Source organism: Panthera onca, chromosome C1, assembly GCF_046562875.1.
Source record: "Panthera onca isolate mPanOnc1 chromosome C1, mPanOnc1 haplotype 2, whole genome shotgun sequence".
NCBI lineage: Eukaryota > Metazoa > Chordata > Mammalia > Carnivora > Felidae > Panthera > Panthera onca.
This window is the reverse complement of record NC_138346.1, coordinates 123,630,974-123,645,141: the sequence shown is the minus strand read 5'-3', so window position 1 is coordinate 123,645,141 and position 14,168 is coordinate 123,630,974. Positions and strand designations below refer to the sequence as shown.

The window sequence follows — 14,168 nt, the reverse complement described above, 5'->3', positions numbered from 1 at the left end:
AACCTCCTTGTGCCTGAGTGTATGTAAAATGAGGTATAGTTGAAATGGAGATTATAGAATAACTAGAAAGCACCAAGCTTTCTCCTCCTTATAGAGCCTTCTCTGTATCCTATACATTCTCATATTGGATTTATCACTGCCCTGTAATTATATGTATACTTGTCTCCTCTACCAAATTTTTCTTCAAAAACAGTGTCAACGCCTTTCCCTCACCTTTTTTCTATTCGTAACTCCAAATGAAGTGCCTGGTACATAGCAGATTAGACATTCTCAAACTAGTATCCTTAGAAGTTATCTGGGATGATTATAAAATACAAATTCCTGGATCCCATTCCTAAGTTTCTATTTCAGTAGTCAGCAAACAATTTTGGGGAACACGGAATGGACCTTCAATGTTTGAATCAAATTATGTGAAAATTATCAATATAAGTCAACGTAAAAGGTATTAAGGTAAGATCAGTAATATTTAAGCATTTTTCAAGGTACTTCTAAACTCAGTTTTTGTAATTTGATTTGTAATCATATAATTTTGGATTTCTAAATCATGAGGAAATCTCTAAAACTATTTTATTTATTCATTTATTTGTTTGTTTAGTTAGTTGAGAGAGAGAGAGAGCCAGCACATGAGCCGGGTAGAGAGGGCAGAGGGAGAGAGAAGAGACAATCTCAGGCAGGGTCAAGCTCAGCATGGAGCCCGATGTGGGGCTCGATCCAACAAACCTGGGATCATGACCTGAGCTGGAATCATGCTCAACCGACTGAGCCATGGAAGTACCCTTCTAAAACCATTTTAGATACAACTATTTGTAGACTTATACATCTGACTACATTATGCTAATTATAAAATATTTATGAAAAGCCCTGTCTACTTGACATGTTGCTATTATGTGAAAAATAGACCTTTGTATTTCCTGATAATTAGACTCACTGCGGAATAAAATTAACTGTTATTCTCAAAATGAAGTTTTTATTAGAAACATTTATATTAACACTAGCCAGAATTACATTATGTAGGGTGCTGAGAGCTCTTTAGACTCAGACTTCAAGCTTTTGATTTGCTGGGGTGAAAAGTTAACATAGACATTTATCCTGATATCTAAGATGTAAAGTACTCTATAAACACCTTTAAAGGAACATAAGGCAGATAAAGAGACACCATGTCATATTTTAATGGGCCATTTGATGGCCCTGTATAGTCCACTGCCTCCTGAGTGGAACTGTGGGACACACAGTGTCACTTAGGGTATATACTTCAAGCCAAATGGCTGGACTAAAGGTTTACTTACTCTTGGAAAACAAGATAAAAATGCCCACACTGGGGGTGGTAGTATTTTTCAAATTCTGTATAGGACTTTGAATAGAAATTTGACAAATTCTAAAATACCTGATTATTAAAGACCACCACTATAGGCAAAGTCATTTCAGTATTACTGGGATCAGATGCTTTTAGGATATCTTAGTGAAGTTTTACTGTTTTAATTGGAATTAATTCTTTATGGCAGTATGAAAGTTTACATCACACAAAGCACAAACAAAAAACTCTTTTTAATACTGGGTCTCTCCTATGCAGTATGGTGCTTAGTACTACTGGAAAATATGGACAGGTTTAGGATTTGTTATTTCAATTATTTTTAGGCAAACCTAATCTGACAGTATAACATGAAGTAATTTGTAAATTTCACATGTGACTAAATTGAGATGGGAGAATGAGTTGATGAGTGAGCCTAGTTGACCACTCAGCATTTGAATCTCAACACTGCTTTGTTGTCTGCACAACACGATGAATGTAATAACTCTCATTAGGTGATAAACCTTTGCTTCCTTGTGAAAAGTGGATCTAAAAAGAAAGCCAACTGCCAGTACTAATAATGAAAGACATCCAAGTAAGTGATGGTACTCAACTATAAAAAGAAGTTCTATGTATAGTAAACAGAATGTTGTACATTAAAAACCATGATGTGAATAAACCCATTGTATGCTCTTCAACTGGGTGAATCACCCAAGTTGAAGATTTCCTATGAGGACAATATTGAAAAATTGACTATTAATATCAAATAAATAAAAGCTACCTTTAGGATTTAACTAAGAGTACATGTGTATATGCACATACACGGGACAAATTTCTCAGGATTCTTTGAACAATACAATGACTTTACTATCACCAGAAAAAAGGTGGACTTATTTTCAAGTATGTTTCTTGGGAACTAGCAGTAGGTTCTCTCAAATTAAGAGTAAAGACACCAGGTCAAAAAGTGCCAACTCTTAGCACCAGAGAGACTTAAAACTTCATAGGAGGTGAATGACGTTACAAATCAGAGAATCTACTAATCTAGTTCTATGGAATTGTATTACTTTTCTCAACTGGAAAAAAAACTCAGTGTGTGCCAAGTAGATTTAAAAAGCTAATCTCTTTTAAAAATTTTTTAGAATTGTAATTTACAGTCCTATATAAAATAAAATTGCTGGCTTATAATAAAAGGCTCTAAGTTTCAGAGATATGAACAAACAAAAAGGAACTGGTAACACAGTTTATATAAATCAAGGTCCCAGAACTGAAAATTAAAAGTAGTCTCTCAGAGAAAGGAATGGTGAAACTCAGTGTGTATTTTCACGAACACACCCAAAAACTGTTTTGTGGACAGCCAATCTGATTTCGAATTTCTGAACTGCCACCTGGTACCTTTAATCAACACTAAATCAAGTCTGAGGCAAGACATTACATGGACAATACTCAAATAGAAAGATAATAACTTCCTTCCTTCCTTGACAATCTCCAGCTGTCATTCAGAAGTGGAGTTATTTGATGGCTTGGGAAGCAGTGTCCATTGAGTTTTCCTTCCTGACCTGAAGAGATTCACTGCTGATGGACAATAATTCTCGAAGTTCCTTATTTTCAAGCTGGAAAAAAAAAGGTATGTTTATTTCAGTATTTTGATTGTCAAACTGTATCAGAATACATTGTTTTGGGCCAGGAACAGAAAGCATATTAATTTTAAACATTTGAAAGAAACAAAATAACTGAGAATTTCCTAAAATACTAATTATTAATCACTTAATATACATTTACTGAGTAATTTATATAAACCACATGTTAGGATTACAAGGAAAAAAAACCAAAGTCTCTCTCCACCTGAGGTATTCAGTGCTTGTTGTACTTTTTGTGGTTCCCGCTAGTTTTACTACTATTTCTTCTACCTTTTAAATTCCTAATAATATTTTTACTGTGCTCAGTCTTTTCTTCTGAATGTGCTACAGTTTTGGAGGAAGGAAGAAAAGGAGAAGAAACTACACATGGGTCCACAGCCAGGTACCAGTGGGTGTCCTACATACATCATCTCACAACAACATGTAGGGCAGGTACCATTCCCTACATCCATGTTCTCTAGAAGACGAGGACACTGTGGCTCACCAAAGTCCAAAAACTTGTCCAAATGCAGACAACGTGGATGTGATACTGCTAGGGTTTCAATCTGATGTTGGTGTCCTTTCCACTTAAAATACTGAGTAAAATTTGTTCCACATTTCCTTAGGGCTATTTCCATATTTCAGGTACATCAGGGATACTACAGACAAGGTTGTTCTACTGTTTTAACTAACTCCTAATTCCTACTTGGGACCTTGTCTCTCCCTTTGATTTCCAGCTAGGGCAGCTTGCACTCTGTATCCTCATTCTCTCTGTAGGAAATTCTAGGAAACCATAGCATTTTTAGCCTTCATCAAGAGTCTGCGTCCATGGTCATTAAATCGTCTAACATATAAAGTGCTTCCCTTAGTACTGTGCATCTCTCCTAGCATGTACAAACCATTTCATATCATATAAGTACTAGTCTTATTCCTTTCAGTAGACTCTGTGCAGGGATCCTCTCTTTCTCTCTGATATTTCTCAAAGGGACCATGACAGCATCTTGTAATAAGCAACATTCAAATGATTTACTGTTATGTGTTTTCTTAATAATTTTATGGGATTCTAATACCTCTAGGTCTTTTTTTTTCCCTTGGTAAATTATTGCTATTATAATAAAAATATTACATGAAAAGAGCCTTTAAAAAATCAAAACTGTAAGGCTTATAAAATAAATAGCATGCCCTTGGCTTTGTTCCCCAAGGGCAACTACTTTTAAAACTTTTATCTATTTCTTTTGGTACTTACTTCCATAGTTAATAAATGAATAATTAATAGTAATTATTATGCCTGTACTGCTATATATATATTTTTAATGTTTATTTTTGAAAGAGAGAGTGTGAGTGGGAGAGGGGCAGAGAGGGAGACACAGAATCTGAAGCAGGCTCCAGGCTCTGAGCTGTGAGCACAGAGCCCAATGTGGGGCTCGAACTCATGAACCGCGAGGTCATGACCTGAGCCGAAGTTGGATGCTTAACCAACTGAGCCACCCAGGTGCCCCTGTACTGCTATTTCTTGATGATCAATTTAAGACATTATCTGACTTCCTTTTATAGCAGAGGAGGGATTTTAGCTCACATGTAATCTGTCTCTTCTACTTTCTCTACCCCCCCTCAATATGATAATATCTCAATTTCTAGCCAATACATAGTTGGCATTTTCATTGTTTGCTGCTGATTGTATTTACTTTCTTGGAAAGGATATAGAACAGGAGTTTTAATTTTAAATCATGAACACACAGAAAACATCAATATACTGCCTAGGATAGCAATGGCATACCTTCTGGACTCTAAGAAAACTCCCTGAATATTGTGACCCTATAATAGCAACAATCTTACCTCTAATTGGGCTAGTTTTTCCTGAATCTTACAAAATTGGTCATCATCCACCTGAACTGCTTTCCTCATCACTTCTCCCATTTCACAGATTCTGTCAATCTGACTCTCAATTTCCTGTAAAGATTAAGATTAAGAAAAGACAAAGGTGAAAAGTTATCTTTTCTACAGATGTTCACGAGAACATATGCATTATGAGTTAAAAAATTCCTTTAATCTATGCTATAGAAGTTACACAGGAGTTTCATCACAATCTGAGTCTGAAGAGGCAAAGACATAATCAAGTTATCTTGTGGTATTCGCAAATAAATAATTTGTTTTCAAAAGATTGATTCGAGTCTAACCAACCACTGGCCATTGAACAACGTCTCTAAGTGGCTGTTTAACTTAAATTTGAGTATATTTATTGGCAGGAAGCTCACCGCATTCCAAGGTACCTTATTCTATCATTGGACATATCTCTTCGCAACTTTTTCATGTGAGTTAAACTGGTTTTTTTTTTTTCTTTTTTTAAATGTTTATTTTTGAGAGAGAGTGAGTGAGGTGAAGAGAGAGAGGAGGATAAGGTCCAAAGTGGGCTCTGCGCTGTCAGCACAGAGCCTGACGCAGGGCTTGAACCCATGAACCGTGACATCATGACTTGAGCTGAAGTCCAATGCTAAACCAACTGAGCCACCCAGGCGCCCCAAACTAAACTGTCTCTTTTAAGGTTCAAGTTTTTTCCTCCAGATAACAGAAAATCATTTATTTTTCTCTTCTAGATGAGAGCTATTCACATATTTAAAATATTCCTGCTCCCTAAGACTTTTGTTAAGTCAGTAAAATGCTTTCAAAGGAATCTAAGATGCAACTTATCTTTCATAAATTCCCTGGAGCAAATAGGTGCCCATCTTTTAATCCCGTTTTAAATGATATAGTACATGTGAATGTACAATGACAACTATGAAGCACTCTACAAACATAAGCACAATTACTAGGTCTCCCAAATTAAATCATAAGCAACCAAAGTATAGAAACTACGCCATGTATTTTTTTAAAACCATACTTCTTTTTTTTTTTTTTTAAATGTTTATTTATTTTTGAGACAGAGAGAGACAGAGCATGAACGGGGGAGGGTCAGAGAGAGGGAGACACAGAATTGGAAGCACGCTCCAGGCTCTGAGCCATCAGCCCAGAGCCCGACGCAGGGCTCGAACTCATGGACGCGAGATCGTGACCTGAGCTGAAGTCGGACGCTTAACCGACTGAGCCACCCAGGCGCCCCTAAAACCATACTTCTAACAACATAGTATGATGCTATGTAGTTCAGTTTAATAAAGGTTTACTGACTGCCTGCTATGTGCCAGGTACTATGTTAGGGATAAAAGAAGAATTCATGCTCCTTACAATCAAGGAGCTTATAGTTTAGTGAAAGTACAATAATAACCAACCAAATATTGGGGCACCAGGGTGGCTCAGTGGGTTGAGCGTCCAACTTCGGCTCAGGTCATGATCTCGTGATTTGTGAGTTCGAGCCCCGCATTGGGCTCTGTGCTGACAGCTTGGAGCCTGGAGCCTGCTTTGGATTCTGTCTCTCTCTCTCTCTCTCTGCCCCTCCCCTGCTCACTCTGTGTCTCTGTCTCTCAAAAAATAAATAAAACATTTTTAAAAATTTAATAAGCAACCAAATATTTACTGAGCACCTTCACCACTACCTGGCATTGTTTGGTCAAGGAACTAAGCATCCATTAATCTTGAAAAGAGATCTTGGTGAAGAAGGGAAGAACCTTAATCCCACTCAGAGAAAAGCACCTGAACAGTCCCTTACCCCCTTCTTTCTATTCATATCCTTACAAAGGTATAGGGAAATCAAAGCAAATATGACAAACATGAAAGGAAAACAAGCTTACTTTTCTTCAAAAACAAGCAAACAATTTAAAACAATTCAAGATTTCAATCCTGTTCATTTAGAACTTATTCATCAAAATTTCTTACTGCAGAGTGAGACTGGTGAGCTTTCAGGACTGGTTCAGCATCCACGGCCTTTTTAGCAACCATTAATTGTAACATCTGTTTCCGGTACTTGCTCATGATGAGTTCCAAAGCATCCTGGTGTTCCTCCAAGGAAACCCATAGCTCTATAAGAAAATAAATAAATAAAATCACTTGGCAGTGATGTCTGAGAGAGAGCTCTCAAAGCCAAAGCTCTTAAAGTTGGAATTTCATGACAGTCCATGAGATATTGTGAATGCAAAGTTATAACTCAGTGTTTAAGTCCACAAAACTCAACAGTTAAGGTCTATCTGAAAAATAACTTTCTAGGCAGAGGCAGAATAGTCTGTTTGAAACAACATGGGATGTAGAACCAGAAGACATGGGTTTCGGTTCAATTCTGTGAGTTACTAGCTTACTACTACTCCTATGCAAATCATTTAACCTCTCTGAGCCTATTAACTGCATTGTAATATTAAATACTGGCTTATCTACCTCAAAATGAAGATATGAGAATATAATGTGATGATATATGTGAAAGCTCTCTGTAAACTGACATACAAATAACTTCATACTATCACTGATCATTTACTCATTAAACCTGAGAATATATACCCTGAGGATAAAATTCATTTCTTCCACCTTGCACAAGAACATTTAAAAAACTTCTTCAATCTTAGTGTTTATGTCAATTAATAAACAAAAAATTTAAGCTCTTGAGGATATTAACTCTTTTCTTATGCAAATATCCATATGGGGATACACAAATAAGCCATGCAATAATTCAACTCTACTAAGCACCCACTTTGGTAAGCAGCCTATAAATACAAAATCAGTCAGATGACCTTAAAAAGGGTAACGTAAACTTTATTGTTACCGGGCCAGCAAGGGATAACGCTTTTTCAAAGTACTAATCCGGAGATATATATAAGATGTGAAGTTAGTTTGGCAAGAACTTTTGAAACATTATTGGATATTAGAAAATAATAACTACAGAAAAAGACCTGACTAACCTCTGTTTTCCTGCTGCAAGTCTCTAATCTGTGTGTTCTCTTGGGACAGCAGAATGTGAGGTTTGAATTTGGACATGTCCTTTATATCGGGTGCATCTTCTTGATACTGGACAAACAGAGACAGACTAAGCGCGCCGTTAACAGGAAAACAGCCGCGGATGCAACCGAAGAAGTTGGGGTCGGGGCTCCAGGGCAGCATTCTCAGCCCCGACCCCGCAGAAAGGTCTCACCGCCACCTTCTGAGAGCAGGCATAAATTTAAAGCCGGGTTCCCACCGTCCTATGCCCTCCACCCCTCCCGGTGCACAGAACCCGCGGGCACGGCCCCCTACCCTCTGCCCGACCTGGTCCGGAAGCGCCGTCCCCGCCTCCCTCATAGCGGCCACCCGCCGGTGCAGCGCGGCGGACTGATCCACTAGCGACTCTGCGGCCGCGTCGTGCTCCCGCAGCCGCTCCAGCAGCGTCTTGGCGTCTGTCAGGATCTTCTCGATGGTGCAGCTCATAGCGGCCCAGGACCACGGCCCCCCGCCCTGCTCACCTACACGAACCTTCCCTGAACCTGTCTCAGCGTTACAGACGTCACTTCCGGTATGTTTAAAAGGCGCCTAGGCAGCCGCCATATGCGCCTGCGCAGTGGCGGCCCAGTCCGCCGGTGACCCAGTTTAACCAGCAGCCTCGCCGTGCGGCCCCGCCTTGCGCGGAGCCCCAGGCCTGGCCTGGCCCGGCCCGGCCCGGCCCGGCCTGGCCCCGCCTGGCCCCGCCTGGCCCCGCCTCTGGCTTCTGGCTCCGATGGCCAGGTAGTCAAGCTGGGTTCTGGTCCGTGTCTTTTTTCCCAGTGGGTTCTGACTGATGTGGATTGCTGTGCAGGCATCTTTTTTTTTTTTTTTTTTTTAATTGGTGCTTGGTTTCTTTTTAAAATTAATTCTTAAAAATTGTGGTAAAATACACATAAAATGTAGCATATTAAGCATTTTCATGTTTATTTATTTTGGGAGATAGCTAGAGCAAGTCGGAGAGGAGCAGAGAGAGGGAGGGAGGGGGAGACAGAGAGAGAGAGAGAGAGAGAGAATGAATCCCAAGCGGGCTCCACGCTGTCAGCACAGTGCCGGATACTGGACTCCATCCCACCAACGGTGAGATCGTGACCTGAGCCAATATAAAGAGTTGGACGCTTAACCCAGTGAACCTTTTTTAAATGTATACTCTAGTACTGTTTAAGTGCATTGCCTTCCTTATGCAACCATCACCACCATCCGTTTCCAGAACTCTTCCTCTTGCAAAATGGAAACAATATGTCCATTAAATACTAACTCCCTATTGTGCAGTCCTCTCACTGCTTGGTAACCACTAACCTACTTTCTGTCTGTATGAATTTGACTACTTTAGATACCTCAAGTACAGTAAGTGGAATTATACAAATCATATCTGTTGTTTTGTTACTAGCTTATTTCACCTAACGTGTCCTCAGGGTTTATCTATGCATTTCAGAATTTACTTCCTTTTTAGGGCTGAATGATAGTTCATCAAATGTATGTGCCATATTTTGCCTATCCGTTCATCCACTGAGGGACACTTCCACCTTTTGGCCACTGTGAACAGGGATGTTTGCTTATCTGTTTTGAGTCCCAGCTTTCAATTCTTTTAGGTATTTACTAGAAGTGGAATTGCTGGGTCATATAATAATAATTCTGCCTTAGATTTTCTGAGGAAAGATCATACTGTTTTTCACAGTGGCTGTACCATTTTACATTTTTAACAACATTGCATAAGGATTCCAGTTTCCCCACATTCTTGCCCACACTTGGTTCTTTCTTTCTTTCTTTCTTTCTTTCTTTCTTTCTTTCTTTCTTTCTTTTTTGATAGCTATCTTCATGGGTATGAGATGCAGTCATTATTATTTTCTGCTTGCCTATTTTTCCTTTCTAATTCAATTAACAAATAATAAATTTAACCAGAATGGCACTGACTTCCGTACTATTTGTTATATTGGTTTATAAGAGTTTACCATATCAAGCTTGTATGCCAATCTTTGTTCTTTTTCATTCATTACTTTAATAAATATTTTTGGTGAGACTGCTTTGGTTCAGGCACTGTTTAGTGTCTGAGAATGCTTCAGAAAATGACACAAGGTCTCTGTCCTTAGGGAGTTTATATTCTAATGGGAGAAAGAGTTCATACTCATGAATAATTGAAGTTCATGACAGCATAAGGAGGCTGGTAAAACAGGCAAGTGCCTCAGAGAAGTAGTGACAGGTTAGAGAAGCAGCGGGGAAAGAACTATGCTTTTTACTTTTGTATTTCAACACATGGCACAATGGAGACATTCAGTGATTGTCAAGAGGGTGATGGGGAACAAGTTAAACAAAAATAACAAATCAGGACCACTGATCGACAGAATAAAGAATAATGTAGAGCCACAGATACAAAGAGGTTTCATTCATTCATTAAAACAAAACAAAATACCCTCCCTAAGTGATCTCTTTCACTTATTTACCTTTGACTTCTATTCAGGGATGATGGTTCTCAAATTCATCTCTGAAGCCCCAATCTTTTCCATGAACCTAGAATATATTTGTATTCGCAGAGGGAGAAGATCAAAACCCGATCTCATTATTGATGTTTATATACCTGCTCTTCCCCATTTCAGTAAAGAGCATATTCATATATCCATTTGCCCAAAAGAGCATCCTGGAAGTTGTCCTTTATCCTTCCTATTTATTCTTTACACTTAATTAGTTATCAAAGCAATCTATCTCCTTTATACCATTAGGACATATTTCCTTCTTTTTATTCTCACTGCTACTGGGTAGTTGGGCCATCATCCTTTCTCACCCAGATGCAGCAACAGTCTCCCAACTGGTCTTCTCCCTACCTCAAGTCTTCTTCTTCTCTAATAGCTCTCCCTTAAGGACACCACAAGCCATGCTGCCCTTTCCATGGTGTCAATTATTCTTCTATGCCCCACCCATGTTAGGGCTGAAAACTAGACTGTCATTGTAATTCCCCAATGACACTGCCAAACCATTACTTGTACTTGGTTGTGTAATTACAACCTCTACTTTATTTGAAGTTTACATCATGCAGCTGAAGAATCTTCTGTCCCTCCTTATTGTTGTCAGTTACTGACTACCTTGGATAGTCCCCTTTATTCGTAGGAATAAGGAATTGGCTTACAGTCTTTTTGATTACTTCATTGGTTTGCTCTCATCTTGGGTGACATTCATGTCTATGTGGACAATTTGTATAATGTCTTCCTTGGCCTTTTCATTTCAAGAGACATTGAATTTATTTGGGTATCCATGACCACACCCTTGATCATTCACTAACAATTTTTCCTCATTGGGAATTTAAACTTTCAGGGGCACCTGGGTGGTTCAGTGGGTGGAATATCTGACATTGGCTTAGGTCATGACCTTACAGTTCCTGAGTTCAAACCCCACATGGGGCTTCTCGCTGCTGTTGGTGCATAGCCTGCTTTGGATACTCTGTCGCCCTCACTCTCTGCCCTTCGTCCACTTGTGCTCTCTCTTTCTCTCTCTCAAAATAAACATTTAAAAAAAAGGATTTTAAACTTTCATATCTAATCATTTGACTGCAACCTTTATTTTAATCTGTCTAGTTCTTGCATACTTTTCTCCCACTACTGTCTCTTTGACCTCATCCAGCTCTTTCATTTCTGAATATGTCATAATCTCTCTACCTATCAGATTATTTTGTTATGCTCTAGTTTTCTTTCCCTGAATAGACAGGGAGCTTATGATAGCCACTGTGAACCACAGTCTCTCTAGTACCCTTAATTTCTGTGCATATAATTAATAATCAATAATATACTTTAATTATTATATATACTAAGCCATATTATTATATAATATGTTACATGTTATGTATAATTATCATACATTAATTATTAATTATATATATGTATATTTATATATCTTTTTTTTCTTTTAAGTGGGCTTCATGCCCAACGGGGAGCCCAAGATGGGGCTTAAACACAGGGCTCAGATCAGGACCTGAGCTGAGATTGAGAGTTGGATGCTTAAGCGACTGAGCCACCTAGGTGCCTCTGTGCACTTTTTTAAAAAGCCAAATGCAAACAGTAAACTCCAACCCTTGACCAATACTATGATTCTAGTAGTGGTTAAAACAGGATACAGGGTTTTTGTTGCCATTTTTGCTTTTATTTCTATGAACAAGCGTTGAGCATGTTTATAGCCTTCATATGGGAAGGATCCAATGGAGGAAGAGTTAAAAGAGAGGAGGGGGACATATGAAGGAGGAAGAACCAGAAGAAAAGGGACATAGTAACTATTTAATAAATTTTTTCAGGAGTTACTATCTCCATAGTCAGAGCCACCGCTGCTGCCATCCTATCTCAATCTCCTATGCCAAGATCTTGGAGAAGACCTTCAAGTGGCTCTGCACCTTGCAACAAAGAATAAAAGATGCCAAATTTACCCAAGAGCAGTATCCTACCCAAATCCCAGTGATAATAGAACCAAGAAAGGGTGAGAAGCAGTTTCCTATCCTGGATAAAACTGAGTTCTTTGCACCTGATCACATCAAAATGCGTGAACTCATCAAAATAATTAGCAGGCTCTTACAATTCAATGCCAATCAAGTCTTCTTCCTGGCTGTGAATGGACACAGCATGGTGAGTGGATCCATGCCAATTTATGAGGTGTATGAAAGTGAGAAGCATGAAAATGGTTTCTGGTATATGGTATATGCCTCTAGGAGACATTTGGAATGAAATTGTTGGTCTAAGATTAGAAAACTGGGTCTATTTTATTTTGCTCCTTTGTCCTCCATATGGTAAGTTTTGAGCTCTCATACCTATTTTTTTTCATGTTGTTGCTAACTAATGGCTTTCTAGGACTTGGTCTTGAAAAACTACAGACCTTCATAATTATGGTAAAAGAAATCTCAATAAGATAAGGAAAAATGTTTAGTCTTCTAGAAAGTCAGAAAAGCAGATACTCATTTTGTATCATAAAACTTCTTGTAAATGTTAATTCTAATTAAGAGACACCCTGACTTCAGAGATTGTTGCTATGGTCTGTGAAAATAACCTTTAACATCTAAGAAGTCTGTAATTCTGATTTGCTGTTTTACTTAATAATTTGTCCAAGCCCTAACTCCCTGTACCGGTGACCGTGACCTTCCTTGGAAAGAGATCTTTCCCCAAATGATATGTCTCCCCAAAAGATATGTCCAAGCCTTAACTTCCTATGCCTGTGAATATGACCTTACTTGGAAAGAGATCTTTGCATTTGTAATTAAAAAAAGGATCTCAAAATGAGATCATCCTGGATTAGGATGAACCCTAAATCCAATGACAGTCGACCTTAGAAGTGGCAGAAAAGGGGGTACCTGGCTGGCTTAGTCAGTAAAGCATGCGACTCTTGATGTTAGGGTTGTGGGTTTGAGTGTTGGGTGTAGAGATTACCTAAAAGATAAAATCTTAAAAAAAAAAAAAAGAGTGACAGAAAAGAAGAAGACACACAGAGTCAAAAAGAGGAGAAGGTCATGTGACGGAAGTAGAAATTGGAATGGTGTGTTTACAAGCCAAGGAATGCCAAGGTTTGCCTACAGCCACTGGAAGTTAGGGAAAAGGCATGGAATAGATTTCCTCAGAGCCTCCAAAGGGTATCAACCCTGCTGACACCTTGACTTCAGACTTCTGGCTTCCACACATCTGAGAGAATAAACTTATGTTGTATTAAGCCACCCGGGGGTAATTTATTATGATAGCCCTACGAAACTGATACACACATATAGTTGTTTTGTGTGCGTGTGTGTGTGTGTGTTAACGGAATCAGAAGAACATCATTGGTGATCACTGGCGATGTTCTTCTGATTCCGTTTAAAAAAACCCACAAAAAACAAAACAACTATATGTGTGTATCAGTTTTGTAGGGCTATCATAATAAATTACCACTGGGTGGCTTAACAACATAAGTTTATTCTCTCACATGTGTGGAAGCCAGAAGTCTGAAGTCAAGGTGTCAGCAGGGTTGATACCCTTTGGAGGCTCTGAGGAAATCTATTCCATGCCTTTCCATAAATTCACCCTTCTTCTCCTTCATGTATGGAGATTAAAAACAAAGAAACAAAAACTGTGATGGGTATATTTCTTAAGTAAACAAAAAGCCTATTCTTATTAAATTAACGAGGGAATCCAAGAAACAGGCATTTGGGGTATTATCACAATGTTGGGAGAACAGCAAGATGGGTGGTCCTAGTTATGAAACCCAAACTACCTCTTGTTGGATTAGACTCTGCTGAATCTGCTTGCCTGGCAGAGTGGGAAGGCAGGTGAATGCAGCCCCAAAGTCCTATTAACAATGGTGGAGTCAGTGCAGACCAAAGGGTGGCTGACTATGCTTTTAATTGTTCATTTTTAAAAAACACTTCTGTGTATAATCCAGTGTTTATCATCTAATGT

The 14,168-nt window shown here is 38.8% G+C and overlaps 2 protein-coding genes and 1 pseudogene across 2 annotated transcripts in view; 2 read left to right on the top strand and 1 right to left on the bottom strand.

The window, feature by feature from the left end:
• Positions 1-947: 947 nt before the first annotated feature.
• Positions 948-8,223, bottom strand: SIKE1 (suppressor of IKBKE 1). Its single transcript, XM_060626345.3, has 5 exons — positions 8,065-8,223; positions 7,722-7,827; positions 6,712-6,854; positions 4,741-4,854; positions 948-2,898 (listed from the first exon to the last, which is right to left on the bottom strand). Exons 1-5 carry the CDS (start codon positions 8,221-8,223, stop codon positions 2,797-2,799), a joined length of 624 nt encoding a protein of 207 aa, XP_060482328.1. The 3' UTR covers positions 948-2,796.
• LOC132673624 (bile acid receptor-like) overlaps positions 8,199-14,168 on the top strand; it is a 49,117-nt gene continuing 43,147 nt past the window's right edge. Inside the window, exon 1 of the mRNA XM_060626342.2 lies at positions 8,199-8,308. The gene's annotated coding sequence lies outside the window, so the exon portion shown is untranslated. The remainder of the gene's footprint in view (positions 8,309-14,168) is intronic.
• On the top strand, positions 11,991-12,473 carry LOC132670920 (microtubule-associated protein 1 light chain 3 beta pseudogene; annotated as a pseudogene).

Bases quoted from the DNA above. Each gene is read 5' to 3' on its own strand.
- SIKE1 (XM_060626345.3), bottom strand. From the start codon at position 8,223: ATGAGCTGCACCATCGAGAAGATCCTGACAGACGCCAAGACGCTGCTG. The intron at 6,855-7,721 runs GTTAGTCAGGTC...ATTTTCTTATAG, and splicing joins CTTGCAGCAGGAAAACAGAG to AGCTATGGGTTTCCTTGGAG. The intron at 4,855-6,711 runs GTAAGAAATTTT...TAATCTTTACAG, and splicing joins CTCACCAGTCTCACTCTGCA to GAAATTGAGAGTCAGATTGA.